Genomic DNA, 25,546 nt, shown 5'->3' on the forward strand with positions numbered 1-25,546 from the left:
CGCCGCGGGGACAAGGGGAGGCCTCGCCGCCAGGTCACTGGCGTTTATTTATCTTGCTGAAGCGGGGTCACGGGAGGGCAGGGGGAGCCTCCCTCGCCTCCTCCCGCTCGGAGCGGGGTTCGCCATCCTCCCCCCGGCGCACACACGTACGCGCTGAAAGCGCAGAGATCTTACTAGGCTCGTTACCCACTTCTTGCGAGTAGCCTTTCTCTCCTCTTTCCTCCCTCAAAAGCCTTCCCATCGCTTGTGCTTCCTGCTTCAGTCATGAGCAAGTCCGTATTCTAAAAAGCCGTAACGTTTTCTGTTCTCTAAAGTGGCTCAAAACTTTTTTTGGAGGGGTGGGGGGTTGTTTGAGGGTTTTTTTTGGCAACAGGTGCTTATTCCAGAAATTTCAAGGGGTTTGAGTGATTGCCTGGAGATGCAAATTTTATCGCAGCATTGTTTCTTTAACGATATGAAGAAACTGGTTGGTCCTGCTTTCGGCGCTGGGTGTTTTGTACTCTGAGTCATGCTGTCCAACCTACTTGATCTAAATAAATTTGCAAATGCTGTATTTTTCGGATGAGCAAGTAGCCAAAGCACTGTGGGTAGTAAGTCCTGCTCGAACCTGCAAAAATAGGGCAATTCCCGGCCAGGGCTAAACGCATGGAGGCTGTGAAACGCATGCTCTTGAGGCACCCGTGTGTGAGGTCCCTCTCTGTGCTAGCTAAGTTAGTTCTTTTCGCGTGGGGAAGGGATTACTTTGCATAAAGTGACGTTTCAGTTGAAATAGCTTCTTGATAGTCCTGATCATCTCAGAGACTGATTTTCTTATTCTCCAGCTAAATTGCAAGGTTTTGTCATCTTTATTGCACGTAACGAGATCAGATGGCGCGCTGCTGCGTTTCTGTGTTTCGCGTGTTAGGCATTTCAGTAGAACCGTGAATTTCGTAAATGGTCCTGGGTTTGTGCTCACTGGTAGGTGGGTGTTGGCTAAATCCAGTGGGAGATGAGTAAGAAGATTTGGGGACGAGTTTAGAAGATCTTTAGCCATAACTTTTTATGCTCAGTTCTTTATAGTTTGACTGGTGAATGAAACATTTGTGTTAGGATTCTTCTGTTTCCACATGCCTTACCTGCCAGAGTTTTGTGAGGAAACACCCGCCCACAAACATCCCGTGTTTTGCTTGCCTTTGTTTCATGTTGTTTCTTACTTTCCTGTTTCTTTGTTCTACATTGGCCAGTAAAGACTGAATTTAGCTCAATTCTTACTTGGCTCAATTAAACAGATGGTTAATAATGATTTTGAAGGCATCTCGTTTGTTTCCTTTTCTGACCCTTTCAAGAATTATTTTGTAATACATTGCCTTAGCATGGTTTACCAGGGAAGGATCATCCCTTTGTTTTCGGTTTTAAGAACAGAAGATGAGATTACACGTGGGAGATGATAGGGAAAATAACAGAAGAGACAAGGATAAAAAAGCCCCGAAAGAATAATTGAAGGCAGTATGTCAAGGATTTGGGGGGAAAGGGATGAGGGAGGACTGCCCCCTCCCAACCAACTTGTTTTTCTGTTAGTAGCGGTACTGTTGGTGATAACAACAATTATTTGATTTAGTAAGCTAAATAGGGGGAAAATGCAGTTTGTCTAAATTCCTGCTCTGCTTCCAGGACAAAACTGCAGTCCAGGTTCTTATTTAGACTTGTTCCCTTGATACAGAATGATGAGGGATTGGAATAATCTAGAAAAAGGAGAAAAAACTTGAAACTACTCTTGCTTCGGGACCAGAGCTAGTTCTTTCACAGTACTCTCCAGAGCCAGCTTTAGGAGGGTTTTGGCTCAGCACCCTAGAAGCGGCATGCCGAGCTCCTGGACCACAGCTGTCTCTCTCATTCACATTGATGTGATGCTTTAATGATGGAGCTAAATCGGATTACAGAGATCTAGCTCTGTCCCTCGCCCTGTGGCAGGGATCTTTGATCCATCTCCAGGTAATTGTACAGTAAGTAATAGAAAACGTGAGTATATCAAAGCAGCAAAAGATGGCTGTGCCATCTGATGTGGATAGATAGTAATTTGAAACAAGCTTATTCTTCTTTACATGGGTATTTTCCCTTGTTCAGAAAATAATTTTTTTCTAATTCTTTTTCATCTCAGGAACCTTTTGATGATGCATCACCAGGAAAACAAAAAGAAATCCCGGAAGCAGATCCTACGTACGAAGAGAAAATGGTGTGTAATATTTTGGACTGTGTACAGCTATCCAGTACTTATGCAGTTGCTTAAAATAGACTGAGTTTACGGCTTGTTTGAAATCTCTTAACTGGATTTATAGAATTTTTCTAGTTATTAAAAATTACTTAAGTAACTTGAAACCAGAAAAAATCCAGAAGAAAACCCTCAGACCCTTCACCTTTTTAGCATTTTGTTCATTGGTCCTCTGCGCTTCATTTCCATTGCAGTCATTTGTGGGAATAACTGTTAATGTGTTTTGCTGTTTCTAAGAAGTATAATATAGTAAATAAAAGTTAGCTTTCAAAATTCACAGGAGGCTGAGAAAGGTTTGTTGTTTAGGACAAGCGCTGACTGTAAGCCTTGGCCATCTTTTCAACCCTTTTACTTTGTCTAGACTGAAAGGGATTTTCTTAGCTTCTTCTGAAATTTAATTTGTTCTTTGTGAAGCTCTAGTTAGAGTCCTCGAGCTTTTGAAGATGGGTGATTCTGTGCTTCACGGGTTAGAAGGAGAAAACTTACTATTTTCCTTAGTTTTTACAATATTCTGAATGTAAGAGAGAGAGCCATCCACTCCTCACCATCTCATCGCATTTTCTTTCTCTGTTCCTCCCTGTGCTCCTTTCTTCCGGTTTGTAATTCCAGTGTCTGTCACTGCATGTGGAATTTCTTCATAGGAAAGTGAAACTGATTCTTATAATTTGCTGCTTCCTGTGTTGTTTTTTCTTGCCACTGAAAATAACCCAGTTTTCTGCTAATTACTTTGTGCTACTTCCTGGCAAACTGAAGAAAGTGAACTTGGAGTTGCCTCTTCTAGTCTCTAGACAGGCACGATTACAAGGAGGATTGTATTTTACTGTTGCAATAGTCAGAAGATGCACTGGAAAAGAAAACAGGAGAAGTTTCTCTGTTGGTAGAAGGGTAGCTCAAGGTTGCAGAGTACAGCCTGTTCTTGTCTCTGTCCTATCTAAAAGATACAGATAATGTTAGTCTCTTAAAGGAATATCCTTAAGCACAATGAAAATGAGTTGTGGGGATGTTTCTGCAGTGCCAAAACTTGCAGAAGATTCCTCGCTAAACTTTTAGAACAAGGAAACTTTTGCAATGCACTTTGTATCTCTTCTACTTCTCTTTTGCACAGCCAGTGAAACAAGTACTTAAAAATAAGGATCAGCAATTTCCATAGTAGTAACCTCTTACCTAGTTTAAACTTCAGAAATTGTTACGAAGTAAACAAAAAACATCCTGTGAAGAATAGACAGGAAAACTTTAATTCAGTGGATGTGGATTGTAGCTGTGTCAATCAAGCTTAAACTACAGTTGGAGTGAGTCTGACTCTTTTGTGGTACATACATCTCTTTCTTTGTCTCTTTCTTCTTTCACCCTCTGTCTTCCTGTCTTTTACATAGTGCAGGAACTGCTTGCTTTAAAGAGGAGAACACTCACAGAGCTGGCATTGCTCTTGCAGAAGTTGGGAACATATGTTCCTTTTTACTAAGAAAAATGACTTCCTGTAACTGTGCAAGTTGCTAAATACCAGGTTATGGTGTGGCAGCTGGCAGAATGTCAGAGTGGTTGCTGTTAAGCTTGGAACTGGTTTCTGTCTTGATTGTCTGTTCTAAAGTCTTGATGTGGCCTCGGGAAGGTGTGTTGATTCCAAATGAAACCTGTCTCAAAGGAACTGAACCTTTTAGATACTAATACTGTCTCCTGTAATCTTTTTCGCACAGCAGAAACAGCAACTCATATCAAAGGGGGCAGTCTGACAAGTTAGGCTGAGCATATCTATGAGGTCTCTGCTGCTGAAATAGGTGTTCTGGCTTTTAGCTATGGGCTCTTCGCCCTCTCTGCCCCCTTTCGAGCCAGCTCTTTTGCTTATCTGACTCCACAGTGAGGTGGTGTATCTCTCTGAGCAGGCAGGAAACTAATATGGTAGAAAATAGTTGTTGCCAGGTTGGTGAGATGAACGAGTTTGTTGAAGAATCCTGTGCATGCTGGGTGGAGGTAAATTTCTGGGAGTGGGACTGTCGTTTTTGATAGGAGAAGGTTGTTAAGGGGACTCTGTGGCCATGTCTAGTGACACTCATGCAATCTTTGTGCCCAAGTTCAATTTCAGTCTTAGCGCAGATCTGTCTTGCAACTTTGATCTTACTGGGTAGCAAAGGCTAGCCTTGACCCAATAAAAGAATGATGAATCTGTCAGCAACAGTTGTATTGTTGATGTTAATCATCTCTCCTTTGTTATTGTAGCTATGTATATAAAGAAACGTGAATCTATATTGTTTAAAAAGCATTTGTTAGCTTTTTTTTTTAGAATGAATACATACTGTGATGTCTCACACTTGTTCCACTTAATTTTCCTTGTCAACAGCAAACAGACAGAGCAAACAGATTTGAGTATCTGTTGAAGCAGACTGAGCTGTTTGCTCATTTCATTCAGCCTGCTGCTCAGAAAACTCCAACTTCACCTTTGAAAATGAAGCCTGGACGTCCACGAATAAAGAAGGATGAGAAACAGAACTTACTGTCAGTTGGCGAGTGAGTGATGACATGTAGGCCAGCTTGTACTGTAATTATGGATTTTATTGTACTTTAGAAGCGTAAGTTAAATTTGCTAGTCTTTTGTCCTATTTTGGTGTGTGTTTTATGCTGTATAATTGTGTGTTTTTTGAACTGCCCACCTGTAAGTTGAGGGTTGTTTAAGAATTCTAAGAGTTACAAGAATTTTGTGTTGGTGGTAGAGCACTATCATGATTAAAAGTATTCCAGCATGAAGAAAAGCAGGGGCAGGAAAGTAGAGCATTCATGGCTGTAAGTTGTAAGAGTTCATGGAGAAGATCAGTATACTGCGTCTTACAGGCAGCTTGAAAGTCGGAAGTCTAGAAATTTGGATTGCCTTCATTGCAGCTTATATGGCTACAGTATATCTAGTGTTTGGCAGACGTTCCAGAACTCTTAAATACAGTGTCGTTCCCTGTCTTGTAGTTAAAGGCCAGTACTGATGCACACAATTTATCCCTTTCCAGTCACTTTGCTCTAATATTTGAGCCTGCTAACAGCGTGGTCATCTTCTCATATTAGGAAGCGCTAGTGGCTCTAAAGAGTTAAAAAGCAGCATTTCAGTTGATCAGCTAAATGTTAGATTTAATTTCGGAACGGTTTCATGTCTTTGTTTAGCCAGAAACTTACTTCTTTCTTGCACTTTTTCAGCTACCGCCATCGTAGAACAGAGCAGGAAGAAGATGAGGAGCTGTTAACAGAAAGCTCCAAGGCAACTAACGTCTGTACTCGATTTGAAGAATCTCCATCATGTGTGTTTCCTCTTCTTTGTTTTGGTTTTGGGATTTTTTTTTTCCCTCTGTTCTTTTCCTTCAAAATGTTGTTTAAAATGAAGTTTATTTTCATCCTTCCCAAGGACAATGAATCAATTTTGGGGGACAGGAGAAGGAGAAAAAAAATCCAGCACCGGTCTAATGGGACAAAATGTATTAGCGAGGGACTGTTTATTTTCAGTCAGGCTAGAAAGGTGGTCCAGTGAGTCTTGTCCTTTAGAAATCCAATTGCTATACTTAGTTACTAGGAAGGAGCTAGCTGTTTTTAAGTCTGTCATCTTACAATTTTTACATACGTAACCTGTCTTCTGATAGAATTTAAAGTACCTAACAGCTTCCAGTTCATTTAACAGAGAATTCAATATTGTGTTGTTTTAACATTTGACTGTGTTCTGATTTGGGGGTGGCGATAAAGTTAGGATTTCTACGTATTTTGGGTTCTTGCAGAAAACAAAGCTGTTGGAGCAGCTTGCAGAAACAAAATTAACATGTTGCTGTCTCCAATCTGCATTGTCCTTGGAATTTACTGCATGAAATTTACTACTTGATTTTGTTCTGTAGCTTAGATAATCAGTGTCAATTAGCAGGCAAGGGATGGTGAAATTCTTTGGTAAGTTTTCACAGATCTTTTAGTCTATTCTTTCATGTCTTCTAGATGTTAAATGGGGAAAGCTGCGTGATTATCAGGTCCGAGGATTGAACTGGCTCATCTCTTTGTATGAAAATGGCATCAATGGTATCCTAGCAGATGAAATGGTATGCACATAGCCCGTGTTTCTGGGGACTTGTGAACACATGCGATACAATACAGTTTTAGTTCAGCTATATGTATGGGTTTTTTAATAGCACTAAATGCAATATATAATTTGCCAAATCTTATTTTTCTAGTATGTTTTAAGTCGCTAATGTGGAAAGTGTCACAGGTATCTTAATTTAAATAAACTGTGCAGGCAGTTTTAGAAGTAGGCATATGAAAAGAGAATCTGTCAACCTTTAGAAAAATAAAATTCAGCGGAGGGGAGTTGTTCTATAGCATGATGTGTCCTCTATATTTTTCTCTAAATTGCAGCTATTTTGTTACGGTATTTTCAGGCTGCCCTTGTGAAGAGTGTCATGTATGTGAAGAGCAACAAATGCGGGAACACTTCCTGTTGTTGTTAGGGTAAAATGTAGATAGCAGGATACGAGTGTCCTATATGGACTGATCTCAGCCGCAAGAGCTACACTAGTGGGAAATTTTCTGGGAAAAATGATGCGAAGATAGATGTAGTTAGAGAGCTGCGTTAAAATTTCTTTCACACCATGACCATGGACATTTCAGTCAGCGCTGGCCATAGTAGCTTTTGCTTCTGTCTTTAATCTTTTCCCCTGAAAGACAAGGGATGAATGCAGAAGAAATTCTGCCTGTAGTTTGACAGGCAGATACGTTTTTGTCCTCTTAACTGATTTTAGTTGTATCTGTTTTTCGTAAGGAGCAGATAAGGAAAAAGAAAAATCTAATTATATTTCAGTATATTGCATTTCTCATACCTTCTGGTAATTTCTTTTCTGTGTAATGAAACGTCTTCAAGATAAATTAGAGACAAATGAATTTAAATTACTGTTTAGTAACATGTTTAATTTTGAAATAGATCAAGGATTTTTTTCAATATACCTGCTTATGAATAGAGGATTTTTTTTTGTTTGCTGACTATAGTTCTAAGTGGAGCAGGCTTGTTTTAGCAAAAATGACTGGGAAACTTTGTAAGCCCTTGGGATTTGTGGTATTGCAAAATCCATCTTGTGTTGAGGAGTTTAAATATTTACTATTAAATATTTTTTGATTCATTCTTAAATATTAATCCTTTTGAACTTATTAATGCCTCTCACACAGCTTGTAAACACTTTTCCACATCTTACACCAGATGGAATGTGGTTATTTTGAAGATAAAGACTTGAATTTTAGGAGCAAAAATAACTTGCACTGGTGGTTTTTGCGTTTTTTAAGTCCCATGTGTTTGAGTAACAATCTTTTTGAATTATTTAATTGAATTATTTTATTGAATTATTTAAATGATATGAATGATCTGGTTTTTGCACGTCTTCCTCAGTTTTGTTTTAATTCAAATTATATGTTGAAGATAAAAGGTTTTAAATATTTCTGTTGAATAAAGAACAGAGCGCTTAAAAAAAGTACTTCTAAAGAAGCTCAGTATTTGTTTTCTTCTTTGACATATGCAGCTGTTTACATTTATGTTTGGCTTTTTTCTCACAAGAACTGACATCATGTTGTGGCCTGTAAAAGCCTCCTTACAGGGTTCTTAATTTATTCACTTTATTTCAAGTTTAAGAGCATGCAGGTGTCCAGTTTGTAAAGTTCGTTGACCTCTAAATAAGTAATCCGAGTACACCCTAGTCTACAAAACAAAATTCTATGAAATAATGGTTCTTGCACTTCTAAGAATGTGTCTAATTTGAAAGGTAAGGCAAAATTCTAACTTCATAACCCAAGGTTTGAAAATGTTACTCTCTTTTTTTTTTTTTTTAATAAAATGTGTCTGTCTTTAATATATCTCACTCATTTGTTCAGGCTGCTGTGTCTTCCATGTTGTACTCAGAGCTCACTCCTGGGTTTTTTAAAGGTGTTTCCTGGGAGATTTTGTTCTGACACGTTAACGTCTCTTACAGGGTCTTGGGAAGACACTGCAAACTATTTCTCTTCTTGGGTATATGAAACACTACAGAAATATTCCTGGTCCTCACATGGTGTTAGTTCCTAAGTCCACTCTACATAACTGGATGAATGAATTCAAGAGATGGGTACCTACACTTCGAGCAGTTTGTTTGATAGGTGACAAAGACCAGCGAGTAAGTTTTGATGTGGTTGTTTTTCCTGCGTAAATCCGGCATGTGATCTTGCTGTCCTTTACCTTTCGTTCACAGGGAAGGATATTACTTGGATTTGTAGTGGTTAAACAGTAAGACCTAAAAGTGCTACCTACTTAAAATATAACCAGCTTAGAATTCGTACGTATGTTGCCCAGCTATTGCTTCATGACTTTACACTCATAATTTCTTGGCCAAAGGTTTTCTCTCTCCTTTTGTGAAGGCAATACGCCGTGTAGACCAACAAAACGGGATAAATCTTAAAGTAGGAAAAAGTGTTTCATGTAAAGTGCTGTCATTTGTATGAATATAGAAATCTGTAAAAAAGTCATTTGTTTTCTGCTCTACATAATACAGTATGTGGTATTGGCTGTAACAGCATCTCTTAAGAGGATTATGGGGTCAGTCACTAAGGAACTGTTTTCTGAAAACAGTTGTCAGCTTAATGTTGGAGTGGGCAAGGTGGGTTGGTTGGTAAAAGTGGTATGCAAATGGATCTTATTTGGCTTGAATTTTGTCAATTGAAAGAGAAAATATTGTTCAGCTTCTCTTATGGCCTTACTATTTCAATCATTCTCTTTTTGTTACTTCAGTTATCAGTTCTTTGCTACTTTTTTTTTTAGCACAGCAAAAAAAACTTAAAAAACATGGAATATGATGGTGCATCTGTAGATTTGTCAACCGGAGTTACCCGTTTACTTATGGAAGGAAGAGTTATTACTGGTGCCATTAAACTTCTGCTTTTGTCAGCAGATTTTTTTTTTTTTTTTTATTCTAAGGGCAGCTAGCTCTATTTTCAGAGTTTGTTGGTTTAGAAATTACAAAAATATTGATGAAACTTTAAATAGTTCTGGAAGTCATTGGTCCAGGTCTTGATATCTTGTGATTTTTTTAGTGCATCTTTTTTGAATCCAAAAGTTCTTATTCTTTCTTCCGTGTATTTCTTGCTTATATGAGTTAAGTTCTTGACTTTATTTATACATCTCTGTATTTTGAATTCTGACTAATTACTGTGTCCGCTTTGAACCTTGGATGTCAGCGTTCTAGAAATTGTTCAGTTAGCCACATAAAGCTGTGCTTGGGATTTTTATATTCAAAACCTACTGTTTTCTAAACTTAAAACTTAAAAAAAACCTTAAAACCAAAGCAAACCTACAGAAAATCAATTTTAGTTCTGATCTTATAGTTCAGCTATTGGAAACCTCATGTGTCTAGGTAGTCATCTGCAGTTCCAAAGCCAGAAATTAGAGCTGAAATCCCTTCTCTGCTCTGCCCCAAGGGTTTTAGCAGCTTCAGCACTGACAAAATTGTCATGCTTTACAATGGTTGTACGTTATATTGCCTCTATAATTTTATCTTTTCTTTCAAATGTAGTAGCAGGATTGTTTTAAAATTTTAACAGCGCTAGTGTGTTCTTTTTGTTTTAGATTTGGCAAAGCCTCAGTAATTAAGTGTCACCTTGTTGTCTAGGCTGCCTTTGTCAGAGATGTGTTGTTGCCTGGAGAATGGGATGTCTGCGTAACATCATATGAAATGCTTATCAAAGAGAAATCAGTATTCAAAAAGTTTAACTGGCGATACCTAGTTATAGATGAAGCCCACAGGATTAAAAATGAAAAATCAAAGGTAATTTATACTTTCACTGAAAGACAGATTTGTGTGGGTTATTAGGTGGTGGTGTGGGGACTAGTAATATTTTTATATTTGCTCATGTCTCAATGTCCTTCAGTTATCAGAAATTGTGAGGGAATTCAAGACTACAAATCGGCTGCTATTAACTGGAACTCCACTTCAGAACAACTTACATGAACTCTGGGCCCTTCTTAACTTCCTTTTGCCAGATGTCTTTAACTCATCTGAAGTAAGTCTTCATTTCTGCTAATCAAATAAAATGAACTTTGCTGGTTTTCCAGATTTGAAAATAGACCTGAATATGTATAGTTAGGAGTATGAGTTACTGATAACGATACTCTTAATGACTGGCAGTTAGAAATGTTTCCAGAATTGTGAAGTATAGTAGGGTAGACTGCTTTTCTCAGCTTGGCCATTTTTAAGGGCTGTTGTGAGCTTAGCACATACAAGAGGTATTTAAAATCACAATGTGAAGGTGATCTCTGCTGCATTTCAAAATAGGTGTAAACATTGTGATGGCTAAACCAACTAACTTTGTTCTTATATTTAACTGTAAGTTACCTTATTGTTTATCTAAGACTTCTTTCCTGTGAGGTGGGAGATACTATATAATGAGCAATAGACTTCACAAAGTGAAGCATATGCTTCACTGTTTTGATGAATTGGGAGTGTAACATCTGTAGAAAGGGAAGCCTTGTGGTGCATTACACCAAAATTTTACTTTTTCCTTTTCCTTTTTCATCAAATGCTGCAGTAGTACGCTTCTTCCAGATGGAATTTGTCCAATGGAGTGATATGAGTGAATCTTTTTCATCAGAAAAGGACTTGCATATTGGTTCTCTTTTCCCCCCCCCCCCCCCCCCCCCCCAAATGGAAAAGGGTTTTTTTTTTTTTTTTTTTTTTTTTTTTTTGGAAGACGTTGTGTTAGAGCGCTTTCCATAAAAATAGACCCAAGAGGGTAATTTGTTCCTTTACTTACTGCCTATGTAAGAGAATCACTTGAGTTGTATTTATTCACCATTGTAATGACATTGCACCTTGAAAGGAAACCTCTTACATACCAATGATTTTGTTGATACAGGACTTCGATTCATGGTTTGATACAAACAACTGTCTAGGGGATCAAAAGTTGGTGGAACGTCTCCATATGGTAAGTCTTTCTGCTTTTTGTGTAAGTGTTATGCTTGCCTAAGTTAGGTTCTAAATAATTCTTCTAATGCTTCTTGTGACAGAATATTACGGTAAGATAGCTTATTCCACAAACTATGGTAGACTTTCAGAATGGGTTGGTGAAGCTCAGAAGATGATCTATTTCTTGAAAAGGAAATTGTTTTGGAGGGGAGAGAAGGGTCGATAGTTCTGCCTTTCAGAGTTCTGAAATGCTTACATTAAAAATACTGGCTATGAAGAGACTATAAATATTTCAGTCAAGCAAAATTAAAAAAGAATCAAGGGGCATAGAACCATCCGAAAGATGATTTTGGCCTAATCTTTGAGTCTTACAAAGAAAGCACATGTATATTCCCGTGTATAATAATAACCTGTTCATACAGATTGCTTTTCCAGATGATCTAGTAATAAGTCTGGTGTTTGAGCATTTATGATAGAGAATATCTGCACTGCTTTTGTCTGTTGACCTGTTCAGTTTCCAAAATACGTTTAATGGTGCAATCTCTTTCAGGTGCTACGGCCATTCCTTCTACGTCGCATTAAGGCTGATGTAGAGAAAAGCTTGCCTCCAAAGAAGGAAGTTAAAATTTATGTGGGTCTCAGCAAAATGCAACGAGAATGGTAATTCACATACTTGACTGTGCTGTGGTTAAGGCTCAGAAGGAGTGTGCTGCTTGTGACTTGATTATTGTGTGGAACTTGATTTAATTCCTTCTGGTCTACTCCCAACTCATACATATTTCCTTGTGACACTTCTGTGATGACAAAACCATGCATATCTGGGAGAGTTACCCGATGAAATGAGGGGGAGGGTGAGCTTTTGACTATACTTACCATTTAAAGAAAAGCCCGCTTTGTTTTAGAGTTACAAAAGTTTTTTCTTTCTTTGATGTAGGTATACACGAATATTAATGAAGGATATAGATATATTGAATTCAGCTGGGAAGCTGGACAAAATGAGACTGTTGAATATCCTCATGCAGCTGCGAAAATGTTGCAATCATCCATATCTCTTTGACGGAGCGGAACCTGGTCCACCTTACACAACAGATATGCATTTGGTCACCAACAGTGGCAAAATGGTAGTATTGGACAAATTGCTACCTAAGTTGAAAGAACAAGGTATGCATCTTGTTGTTGTTGTTTGACAGTTGTTTGGTTCAATGATAAAAATGAAAGTCAGCGCTTCTTAATGTTTCCATGTATCCTGAGCGAAAACCAGCACGCTTTAGCCAGGATTATCGTTGGTTGCTAGCATGATACCAGCCTGTCAAGCATTGTATCTTAAATAGTTGATACAAAAACAATTTGTGAAGTGTCTTCATAAATAATTGGATCAATAGTCCATTATGGCTTTTTGTGATGGTGAAGTGTTTTGATTTTTTTTTTGCTTTTTTTCATCTCAGCTAAATTGAGACCACAGAAACATCGATTGGTCTGAGCTTTAGGTTTTCTTTCTTAGCATTATTAGCTGTTTGAAACGTAATCATGTGGTATTTTAGCCACTGCTTTGATTTGCCGTGAAGTACCATTTCAGATTCAAAGTCTTCATGTAGGGTTAAAGTCAAATCCTTTGTGAAATGTTGGTCTGCTTGCTGGATATGATTTTGAGCAGCACCTGAGTTTGTTTAGTGAATTCTTTTAAGGCACACAAACATGGGGGAACACTCGGTTATTTTAAAGTTACTTGATAGCAGGGACAAAGCTCTGGAATACATTACTGTAAAACTCAGTCGCCACAGAATTTTTGACTCTGGAATAAATTTTTAACTCATTATTTTAATGAGTATGCTTACTGAAGTAACTTGGCTAAAGGAGTGGAGGAAGGTTTGTGACTGGGGAGCCATTGCAGAAAAATAAAACCAACTCCAAACCTCAGCCTTAGGTAATACAGAAATAACCTGTACTTCGTATTCAGGTATCGTTCAAGTAGCTGTGGCGATATGCGTCATTGTACAACCAAAAAAGAAGAATTCAGTGGTTACTATGCGTTTTTGATCTTGGTTTTTTCCTGCTATAAGGCTTCTTGTAGCGACGTGGCAATTAAAATTGGCCTGGTCTTAAATCAAATGATCATCTTAAGAGAGAGTTCTCTATTAGACCTTGGGTCCAAAGAACAAAAAAATCATACTAGGAGAATATAGGGGGAAGTGGAAGCTTTGTAATATTCTATGTTTTACTTAAAACTCTCAAGTAGGTTGGAAATGGTTGTGTGTATATGCATAAATTACTGTACATTGAGATTTTTTGGAGGTTGTTCTTGGCAGGTAAGTAAACTGACAAGTCTTTAAGAAGAACTTACTTTATTTCTAGATACCTTAAATCCAAACCAAATACTTCAAAATGTCGTTCTTTATACTCCTTGATGTTTTTATGTTTGTGTTATCATCTTACTTTTCTGTGTCTGGGAACATTTTGATAAGAAGTACAACAGAAAACAAAAGCAAAAAGGCAGCCACTGACTAGACTCTAATATACAGCGAGGCAAGCAAGCCCCGTGGCAAGCACAGGAGCCTGCCAGTTAGTAGCTAAACAGCTGTGAATTCGGTCTAGCACACTCCAGTCACATCTGTCGTTATCTCGAATCCTTCAAGCCCCGTGTTGGGTGCCAAAAAGGACTGTTGTGGTTTAACCCCAGAAGGCAGCTAAGCCCCGCACAGCCACTATGATAGCAGCAGCTGCAGCCCTGCGTTATACATCGGTTCTGAAATTCTGAATACTTTGCTTCTTAGTACATGGAGCTGCCCTCCTTCCCTCTCTTGTAATGCAAACTTGCAGAGTTTGGTAAATCTTAAGTTTTGGTGAAAACATAAGGAAGCTTTTTACCCAAACAGGTTCAAGAGTCTTAATCTTCAGTCAGATGACCAGAGTTCTAGATATCTTGGAAGATTACTGTATGTGGCGAAATTATGAATATTGTAGACTGGATGGACAAACACCACATGACGAGAGACAGGTATTTAAAATTTTAGGTATTTCACTGAAGTAAAAATAGTACTCGTAAAACATTTGGTTCAACCGATATGTTCCTTCTATTTATTTAGGCGTCTATTAATGCATATAATGAACCTGGTAGCTCAAAATTTGTGTTCATGCTGAGTACACGGGCAGGAGGTCTTGGAATCAATTTGGCTACTGCTGATGTTGTAATTCTGTATGATTCAGACTGGAATCCACAAGTAGATCTTCAAGCTATGGTAAGAATCCAGATGGAAATTATGTTCTTTTTTCTTCTCTTTCTCACAGAACTTTCCTAGAAATGTGTGAAGAATGTGTGTGGCATGATACAGTATTTCCAAAACAAATGGGTATTTTTCTTGTTTTAGGACAGGAGCAGTACTTTTAAGACTGAGTTTCAGTTCCGGTGTGGCTTCCACTGTGTGGAACCCTTAGCCACATTTGGGATATACAATGATTTGTGCAGCAGGAAATGCTGAGTATATGCTACAGTACTCTTAGTAGCATTTAATGAGAATAGCCTATTTTGTTTTAAAAAAAGAAAAGATCTAGCATGATATGTGTTAATCCCAAAACGATAAAGCTTTACTTCGGTGGGGAGTGGAGGTGAATGTGTTTACACTGTGTTCTCTGATACCTTGGAAATGAGACAAAGAAAAGCTGAATTAAACTTTTCGAAACCTGCTTTTATGGTGGTGATAAGTGAGCAAGCTCCTTTTAGCAACCATCTTTAATTTTTTTTTTTTTTAAAGAAGTACATTTGCATGCATCTGCAACCTCAGGAGCGGTGTCAAGAACACTACTGACCACATCATAAGAAAGTAAAGCTATTTAAAAACTACCGGTGTTTTTTGACAAATGAGGCCTTTCAGTGACAAATCTTGGAAATTTATTTTTAATTATTTCAGTTAAGCTGTAGGTTCTCAAGTAGTTGAGCGAAAATTAGTTCAAAAGAATGCTGGAACTGGTGTCTGGAAACTAAAGTGGGATAGTTCCAGCTACAGTGTGTTCAGAATATTAATTTTCACAGTGGTTAATGATTTGCCAGTCAGGTGAGGTGGTGGGTTGTATTTTTCTTGAAATATTTGTGGCACAACTGAACAATTTTGAGAATGGTAGCTTTTGATCAGTACAGAGATAATTTCTTAAATACTTTTGATTTTACAGAAGGTTACGTAAGGTCAAAAGCATCCACTCTTCTCCCCTGTGTGATTTAACAAAAAAAACCCTAACGCGCACTATATTTAGGTATAACATCTGGAGACATACTCGTTGGTGTTATTTAAAAAACACCCCAAAACTTGCAATGTGGATAAGAATGTGCTATCTTGGGTAGTCATGTTAACTGGATGTCTATAAAGATTTAACTAACCTATGCTATTCTGTTTTGTAAAAATTACTATGTTGAACCTAAGGAAAATTGAAGACTAATTATTCAGTCATGCTGGAAACCAAGTACTGAATTTTTTGTTACTTTTGGTTGTTTTTTTTTTTTTTTTTTTGCTTAGGATCGAGCGCACAGGATTGGCCAAACAAAGACTGTTCGAGTGTTCAGGTTTATCACAGACAATACAGTGGAAGAAAGAATAGTGGAACGTGCGGAAATGAAACTCCGGCTAGATTCCATAGTCATTCAGCAAGGCAAGTATATGAAGGCAATTTGTTTGTATATATGCTGTGATTCTCTTCTTTTTTTTTTTCACAACATGTAAACTATGGCAAAATCAGCTAGTAAGAATTAATGAGAATGTTGCTTTTTGCCTCAGCTGAGCTCTGAAGGTAAGAGTGCAAAGGCCTGAGCCACTTGAAAATTTATTTTACTGTAGGGGTAGGCTTTTCCTCACTAACTTTTTGATTATCTCCCTAGCGATACATATGTACAAGTGGGGATATACTCAGTTTTTTGGTGGTGTGTTTTCTTTTTTTTTTTTTTTTTTTTTTTTTTTTAAAAGCACTCAACTTCTCCTTTGAACTGGAGAAATTAATGCCTTTTTTTTTAATAGATGTGGAGAAGTGATGACAAGGTAGCCTCTTGGTTGACTTGATTGGAATCAGGAACTTTATTTCTGAAAAAAAGGATTCAATAAGGTTTAGTCTGAAAATTTTAAAAACATGCACCATAACAAAGCTTATATGGAAGACCTCACATCCAAAATTATGTTTGTTGAACACAATTAGTGTATAATAAAGCAAATGTATGTGGTCCTTAGCTGGATTTTGCTGGCTTTTGGGTTCTTTTTTTTTTTTTTTTGGGGGGGGGGGGTGTGAAAGGCGGGGACAACAGGTTCCTTCATTTGGAATTTCCTTTACTGGGAGGAAAAAAATACAGCTTTAACTTGGAAGTTAAGGGGGAGAAAAATCATGTATTGCTCCTTCAGTAATGTAAACTCTTTCGTTAGTTGCTATCCTCCAATGCTTTTATCTTCAGGAAGACTGGTGGATCAAAACCTGAATAAACTTGGGAAGGATGAAATGCTGCAAATGATTAGACATGGAGCGACACATGTGTTTGCCTCAAAGGAAAGTGAGATTACAGATGAAGATATTGATCACATTTTGGAAAGAGGTGCAAAGAAGGTGAGAGAAAGTTCAAAAAAACCAGAAGCCCACCTGTAAATACGATGGCAAGATAGTATATCCCTAGATGATAACTTGATTGTAAGCTGGAGAGAATAGGGGTTTTGCTATTGAGGGTTTTCATATTGGTCAAACATGTTTGGTTTTTCTGCTGTTGTAAATGAGGTGTTTTATAATGAAGTACCTTTGAAAATTGCTGCTGTTCTTTTCTCCAAGACTGCTGAAATGAATGAAAAACTTTCAAAGATGGGTGAAAGCTCACTCAGGAATTTTACAATGGATACGGAGTCCAGCGTGTATAATTTTGAAGGGGAAGACTACAGAGAAAAACAGAAGGTAACATTTAAATTTCATTTGGAGGAAAGCACTAAGTTTTATGATTGAACTATATTTATTTAAGAAGAAGTGTTGGTTAAAATACAAGATAATCTATGGAAATAGTTTATAAGTTGTATTACTTATTTAATGAAGTAGATGTAGATCTAGTTTTGTAGCTGGTCTGAATATTTTGCAAGGTCTTCATATTTTTGGGGGTGGTGGGATTTGTTTTTATAGATGGCATTTACGGAGTGGATTGAACCACCTAAACGAGAAAGAAAAGCCAATTATGCTGTGGATGCTTACTTCAGAGAGGCTCTTCGAGTCAGTGAGCCAAAAGCACCCAAGGTGAGTTGACTGAAGTTAAAAAAATAAATTGTTCAAATATGCATGATAAATGGTTAATGCTGAAAGCAAGGAGTTGGTCTTTATTCATAAAAACTGCTCTATTCACTTCTATAGATTGAGGAGGTAGTTTAAATTTAGAAAAATCCAAAGGACTTGAGAGCAGGATGAAACTTGTAAGATGTTAGGCGAGTAAGACCAAGGTATTTCTTATTTTATTTTTATTTGAGCAGCTGTAAATTTTCCTTACCTGTGGAAGATTTCCTTATTGCTGCACAGAACACCTGAATTTTCAAGGGGATGCATGTGTGTCTCTTTCCCCAGCTGCTGCCTCCTCCTCCCAGAAGACCCTCTCCCCTTTTCTCATGGGTCTCTTACTTTTAGAATTCTTCATGGTTGTAGTCGTCTCTTGCATGGTGTGGCCTTTTTTTTTTTTTTTTTTTTTTTTGTAGTAAAGAGTGCATTTTTATAAAAACAAAGCCTCTTTCCCCGCCCCGCCCCATAAACTGAAATCAGTTATTACAAGCAAACAGATTCTGGATGCGAAAGGGAGTCAAATACAAACTTTGTATGTATGTATTTCAGGCACCACGGCCTCCAAAACAGCCAAATGTACAGGACTTTCAGTTCTTTCCTCCACGCCTGTTTGAACTATTGGAAAAAGAGATTCTCTACTACAGGAAAACAATCGGGTACAAGGTACTTGAAGACTTCACACATTGCAACAGTTTGCTGCACCATTAGGAGAATATGTACTTGTCCTGTCTTTCACACTAATTTAAATGAAAGAAAATCATGTTGAGCTGAACAAATGATTAGGTTATATTAACCGAAAAGTGACAATTAGCAAGTATCTGTGAAAAAGTAATCAAATTTTACAAAATGCAAAACCTTTCAGGTACCGCGTAATCCTGATCTGCCGAATGCAGCCCAAGCACAAAAGGAAGAGCAGCTTAAGATTGATGAGGCTGAACCTCTTAATGATGAAGAACTAGAAGAAAAAGAGAAGCTTCTAACCCAGGTATAGTTGGCCCTTTAGCGAGACGGAAATCAGCTGAAGCTTGCTTTGTGTTTTACAGTGTTATAGGAATGTTTCTTGGTCATTGATTCACACATGCCGTAGTTAACACAGCTGCAAATTTTGATTCAAACTGAAAAGAGGTTTAGCATTAGGTTTGCCATGGGCCTGGATACCTTTGAAGAACGTGCACCAAATTAGTGTATTCAGATTCTACTGAATCTGAGCTATATTCTGTGTATTTTAAGCCTGAAGAGTAAGAACTAGCCCAGTGTCAGAGTCTGGCTTCCCAAGTCTGCATTGACTGTAGGCCGTGACACCTTTTCTCAGCTGTGGGACCTTGCAGACTAGCTGCAGAGCTGAATGTGCTACTTCCCACGTTATTTAAAGCGTATCTGCTGCCAAAGCATCGCGCCTGTGTGGAAGCGAATCCTGCAGAGTGAATAGTCAGTTTTCCTAAACCATGACTGCTAGTGGATAGTGTCCCTCTCTTTAAAAGGATGTAAGCTGAATAGGTGTGTAATTAGGTAGCATGTACATCTAAATAATTTAAAAGAGGTTAATGCCTGTTATGCCTTATTTGGGTATTATATTTTCATGTTGTATTTTGCTGGGGCGGGGGGGGGGCACAGCTGGGATTTATAGGACAAGATATCTTGTTTGAGTAGTAACGCACTGGAACAGTTCACTATTAAAAACAGTACAATCAAGCAAGCTGTGGCTAAATCACAGCATGGCTGGCAGAATGTTTTACTGTTTGTAGAAGTTATTGCTAATAGGAAATTAGCCTATTTTGGCAGCTGATAATTTCAGCATTACTATTTCTGTCCCTACTGAATATCATCACAAGATAGCTTTAGACTTTCTGAGGGAGAGTGACCAGGGAAAATGGCTGATGGCATCTGTGAGGCACGTGGTGGGCCTTTTTGACAAAACAAAGCCATTATAGAGACTATTGCTTCACTGGAGGGGTTTTTCTTCTTAAAAAGTGATCCCATGTTCTCTTTCAGAGACTACTGTTAGGAGGGATTAATTTATGAGCTGATGATGCTTTTATCTGAAACTAGTAGGTAGTTAGAGAACCAGTGCTCATCATCATGCACTATTTAGATGGCAAGACTACAGCGACTGCAGTATAAAAACCGTTTTTTCTACCAACATTAAACTGCAGAGAAAGCAGATGTTTAATACTGTTGGAATGACAGAAGTGTTACAGGCCGTTTAAAGAAATCTATCGAAACAAATTTGGAGAGAGACAAATACTGAACTTCTGTGCAATGTTTCCTTTTGATTGCTCTAAAGGGATTCACGAACTGGAATAAGAGAGATTTTAACCAGTTCATCAAAGCTAATGAGAAGTGGGGCCGCGATGACATTGAAAATATAGCACGCGAAGTAGAAGGAAAAACCCCAGAGGAAGTCATTGAGTATTCAGGTAACTTACTTTTTAAGTAGTCAACTCTGTGAGTGCGTATCTAATGCTGCTTTCCTAGTCTGAACTGCCTATGAACATGGTAACATCTTACTTCTGAGAATTTCGTACACGGCTCTTGAAGACTTTCGGGGTAGAATTGTCTGATGGATTTGGGATCTACTGATCTAGATTTTACCATGTTTAGTCCCTGCGTAATTAAAGCTGTACTAAAATGTGCATATCAACTCTTACTGACCCACCTGCATAGTGCTGTCTTCAATTCTTGTTAATTTTTGCAAAACGAAATGCTGAGAAACAATGCTTAGCTGGAGAGATTTCACTTTTCCTTGTAATCACTAACTAGGAGTTGTCTTGAATCTTCACGCCTTTATTACCTCATCCTCATCAAGAGTGGGATACAGTAAACATTTTGTGACTGAATATATAATGGCCCTTGGTTTTTGTAACCTAAGTCCACTTGGCTACTTACCTCTGATAGCTCAGAAGTGTTTTCTACTGTAGTGCAGCTGCGAGGTCCGGGGGCTAAATTTCTAAAGGTAGATAGCAGCTTACAAATGTAAAAAATTCTTTTAAAAAACCTTTTATTTAAACACGTAATTGTCTTTTAGACACTTGCTTCTTTGGCCACTCAGTTGCCCTCCTGCTTCCCTCAGTAAAAATTCGTTGCTGTTATATCCGTTTCCATTTTAAGAAGCTTTTGACTTTGAGCAGGAGATTGGCTAAGAAAAACCTTTCTGGCCTGTATCACACCTCATTTAAGCTGAGGAATCCTATATCTACCCCCTTCAAAATAGCATTTGTAATACTGCAACACATGATTTCAGGAAGTGAAGGTTCCTTATCGGGTAAAGGCATGCCTATTTTTATACAGCAGTAAGTTCTGGGAAAAGAAAGTTAGATCTAACATCTTTTTTTTTTTTTTTAAGGTAAAAAAAAAAAAAAAACCTAACTTTTAAAGATGCATGATAAGAAACTAACCAATTGTTCTTTTCTTAGCTGTGTTCTGGGAAAGATGCAATGAACTCCAAGACATAGAGAAGATCATGGCTCAGATAGAAAGAGGAGAAGCCAGAATTCAGAGACGAATCAGCATTAAAAAAGCACTTGATACAAAGGTATCTTTGCTGTGCTTCTTGCTTCCTTTATTTCCCTGTGCCAGTGAGGTGAGATGCAGGACTCCATGTCTAGCCGATGTTACTAATGTATGAAGACAACATGTTGGGCGCATACTCCTCAGTAGTTGCTTCCTATAGCTTTTCCATTCTATAGAAGTGCTGTCCTGACTGATAGCTATGATATAACTTTAGGTATGGCCTAACCCGTTGTTTGTAACAATCATCTTTATCATAGGACAGACAGTTCATAGTACCATATGACAAACTCCTGATAACGACATGCTTTTTGAAGAAGCAGAATTTCTTTTGGACCCATTTAACTGAAAATGCTATATATAAGTTTAGAGCACTTAAAAAAGGGAAGACTTACCAAGCAGAGGCGGCTTTCATTCTGATCTATGTTTCACCAACCAGGGTTTGGTAATGAATAGATTTGTAGTAAATTAAGACAGTGATTTAGAACTTTCCCCCCACTTCAGGTTTGACTAGTTAGTTATCTCTTCTAGGGAAGTCAGGGGAAGAATGGTGTCTGACTCAATTAACCAGAACTCAGCTGAACCGTGTGCTACAGTCTTATGTACCTTTTTACTCTTACTCTGATTTTGACCATTCCTGAGGATTTGTATGTTAAAAAGGATCATTGCCATTTGAAGCCTTGACTATTTTCAGATGTAGTGACAGGTCTGAAGTCTGACTGTTAATCAAAAGATCACAAAGCTGTCTGTTGTCTAAACCAGAATTTACCAGTCTAGATGGCGTTGGTAAATGCACTGTGTAGAACCCACAGTTTCTTACACGTGGTGACTTAGCACCAGCGATCATAAAAGATCTAGTTTTCTAACTTGGTATTGTTCATCTGCCTGTCTTCATGTGACGTATTGCTTTCATATAAAACTAAGAAATAGTTCAGAATTAGCATGGAACGGTTTTATATGATCTTACTTGTTTTGTTTAGATTGGCAGATACAAAGCCCCTTTCCACCAGCTAAGAATATCGTATGGCACTAATAAAGGGAAGAATTACACTGAAGAGGAGGATCGCTTTCTAATCTGTATGCTTCACAAGCTAGGATTTGATAAAGAAAATGTCTATGATGAATTAAGACAGTGTATCCGAAACTCCCCGCAATTCAGATTTGACTGGTTTCTCAAGTCCAGAACTGCAATGGTATGTGTTAATCTGTTTCGCTTTTTGTTCATGAGTGCCTATGACAACACAGTTATACACCAGGCTAATTAAATAGCTTCTGAAATACTGAGGTACGTGCATGTGTACAATACATTAAATTTTTATAGACTTTGGGCAACTGTAGTGGATGGCAAATGCAGTAAACTAAAAAGTCTTACAGAAGGAAAAAGTCAAAATTCCAAGGTCCTGTTTTTCAAAATCAACATGAATTTGAGTTAAATGCAAGCATGTTTTAAAAAGCAAACATCTGCGATCAAATCCATTCCTGTGAAGCCAGCCAGTAACTATCAAAACATATTTCATTCTGTTTTCGCTCTGCCAAGATACAGCAAAAAACTTACCTATGTACAGGCATTTCTAATATTATTTTTACATTACGTGGCTGCCTAATGTAGTGAGGGAATATGTTGTGCAATTTAGGAGCTGCAAAGGAGATGCAATACTTTAATCACCCTGATTGAAAGAGAAAACATGGAACTGGAAGAAAAGGAAAAGGCAGAAAAGAAGAAACGTGGACCAAAACCATCTTCGGTAAGATTTAAAAAGGCATTTCTGTGAAAAAGCTCATTGGAAGACAGGGTGCTTTTCTAGTTGTCTAGGACAAGTGATATCTAAAGTTATTTAAAAACAACAGCAACAAAAAACCTTATAGGGCAATGTTAAGACCTGCTTAAAATTCACACTGTCATTCAGCTAGTATAGTTGTGATGTCAAATAAAGGAAAATAAGTTTGGGTTCTAAATTCTAGCTCACATGCTTTGGAGCAGATAAATTTGTTACGGTTTGGATCACTGAGCTGGTACGCTGTATAGGTTTACCTAAATCAGAGATTTATTCGGCCTTTTGATTAATTGTTATCCCTGAAAAAATTACACGTTTACCACTGAGAGGGATACATAGGCGATGCAGACCATTCATTCCCCTTTGAGAATGCTACAGATCTGCTTACAAGTGTTCCTATGTAGAGACTCTGCTGTCTGCCATCACTTTCCTTGTACGTGGGTGGGTTGGTCATGAAATGGGCTTCTAGAGCTAGATTTGAGAAAACGGCACATACGCCTGACTACTCTCTTTGCTGACTCAATTTAAAGTATTGCTAAATACACAGGCCTATTTTGTAAAAGAAATACCAGCTTTGCCCATTTTCTTGCCTAGATTTGTTGCTTAAGTTGTTGTTGCCTAGAGCTGTTGTATCAAAAACTTAGAAGCACAACTTTGCAGATGTGCAGAAATCAGTAAAGTTAAGAGTGGTGGATTAATAAGTTTCCTAGAACTGTTCACAGAACATTTAAACAGGTATTTAGAAATACCATTTTATAAATAGGAAGCTTTATAACATCCTTACTTGCTTCTACACACTTTTTACCTCTGTGAAATCGTACTCTTCCAGAATTGGAAGAATACAAAACAACGGCTATCCTGAGGAGGATGTGCATATTTGCCATATTACAACATTTGCAATTTATCCCATTTTAAAGCTGCCAGGGTGTAAATAATTTCCATCCGCTTTGACTTGAAATGCATTGCTTGCTTACAATCTTTTTGTTTCACAGTAACTCACTAAAAAAACTTACCTTACAGGCACAGAAGCGCAAAATGGATGGTACTCCTGATGGTCGTGGAAGAAAAAAGAAACTAAAGCTGTGAATGCAGAATTTTTGTAATCACTAAATTTAAAAAGTAGTTCTTTAATTTACGGGTCTTCATAAGATGTACTGTATAATGCTCAACTATTATGTCATTAAAGGACATCGGGTTCATCTGTTTACTGAACTAGAAACATAGTACTTAATGTAGTTTCACTTTTTTAAATGCAACAGCTGTGCTGAATTTTTTTTACCATTAACACTTGAAGTAATAAATAGGCTTCATTTATTAATAAGGCTTCATGTGACTTTTTTCTCATTAATGTTTCCACTTGAATACCTATTTATTTAGTCATCCCCCAATTTTTTTCTCTTAGGGTGGTGTGAACATTTTTTCTATTATGATCAATAAAACTATTTAGTTGTGTTTCCTTGTTACAAACCACCACCAGTCAAGACCCCATTTCTGTAAATTCTGTGGCTCTGACCTTACCTTTATTGAACTTAATTTTACTGCACAAATATATTCTGTTCTTTGACATTAGTGGAAAGGCCAGGTATTTACCTCAAGAACTGATGATCAACATACATACAGATTGGAACAAAATCATAACACCTTTCTTCTGGCACAGATTTTAAGCAGAAAAATAAGCCAGTCACGCTGAGGCTTGTACTTAATTTGAAGGGCCTAAGAATGGTAGAATTGCTTTTATTGGCAAACAACGAGTCAGAACAGAAAACGTAACAATATGTAAAACAACCCGCTTCTCTCAAACAGCTGTGGTAAGTGCAGAGACAGTCTTGATTACTGCGAAAAGAACCAGTGCTGACTCTAGGGGTGCAAGATTGTCATTGTCTGGCAGTCCACGCTGTTCACTGAGCTAGTCAAACTGTACCATGCGCGAGTGTTCCCTCCACTGTCCTTTCTTTTTTACGTATCTGGCATATAATGACTGAGATGGAATCACGTGTTTCCCAATGCCATCATCTAATGTAGCATAATTTTGGAATTTACTAGGAAAGAAAAAAAACCAAACCAAAACAGAACAAATGCTCAGTCCGCAGTGAGTAATCTTTGCTCAGTTTTGGCCCTTTTAAGAACACATATCAAAAGGCGTCAGTGTTGTGTAAACAGGGAGAAGTGCATCCCTAGAAAAATCAGCTTTTTGTAGCATAAGCACTTAAGCAAAAGGAGACTTAAGAAAAGCTGAGAATTCGCACGTGTAGATTTCATGTACAGCAGTGCAGTTCTTACTAGCACATGAAATGTGTTTCAATTTGCAGGTGACTGATTTGCAGACACCAGCTGAAAACAGGTTGAGTAACCATACTTTGCCCTTCAAAAAGTCAGAAGAACGTGGTATGTACAGCAGAGTTAAGAGCCAATCTACAACACTTTACAAGTTGAATTGTCATGGCAGCATCAGTCTAACTGCTTACACTTAGTGTACCCTAAACAAAAATGCTGCAACGCTGAAGCCTTCCTTTAAAAGCATCCCTTTGCAAAGCATTCCTTTTCACAAAAAAACCCCAAACACCATCAAAAACCCAAACCACTACAAGCCATGATTGCTTGTTTACAACTAGCCTAAATAAAAACCTTTAGAAGAAGCAGAAGGGAAAGATTTATTAAATAGCTGAGCAGCACTTCATTTGTGCCAACAATTCTCAAGTGCCAGTATGTAGAAAGCGAGAGGAACTAAACCTTAATCTCCCAAATGGCACCCCTCTAGTTATAGAAAATTCTACTCAAGTAGAAGGAAAAAAAACAAAACAAAGTTTTTGCTCTAGATG

General features: G+C 37.8%; 1 protein-coding gene across 1 annotated transcript; it reads left to right on the forward strand.

The window, feature by feature from the left end:
- Positions 1-2,137: 2,137 nt before the first annotated feature.
- Positions 2,138-24,045, forward strand: SMARCA5 (SWI/SNF related, matrix associated, actin dependent regulator of chromatin, subfamily a, member 5; the record flags this gene model as incomplete). The annotated part of the gene is made up of 23 exons (XM_009575589.1): positions 2,138-2,212; positions 4,584-4,750; positions 5,423-5,523; positions 6,200-6,300; positions 8,212-8,391; positions 9,880-10,035; positions 10,139-10,270; positions 11,123-11,191; positions 11,723-11,832; positions 12,107-12,333; positions 14,046-14,167; positions 14,256-14,408; positions 15,678-15,810; positions 16,598-16,746; positions 16,963-17,082; positions 17,302-17,412; positions 17,995-18,108; positions 18,308-18,430; positions 19,730-19,862; positions 20,859-20,977; positions 21,933-22,145; positions 22,587-22,697; positions 23,748-24,045. Coding segments are annotated over 23 exons (2,985 nt in total), but the record flags the coding sequence as incomplete, so codon positions are not given.
- Positions 24,046-25,546: the final 1,501 nt, after the last annotated feature.

This window comes from Fulmarus glacialis, unplaced genomic scaffold (assembly GCF_000690835.1).
Source record: "Fulmarus glacialis isolate BGI_N327 unplaced genomic scaffold, ASM69083v1 scaffold7704, whole genome shotgun sequence".
NCBI lineage: Eukaryota > Metazoa > Chordata > Aves > Procellariiformes > Procellariidae > Fulmarus > Fulmarus glacialis.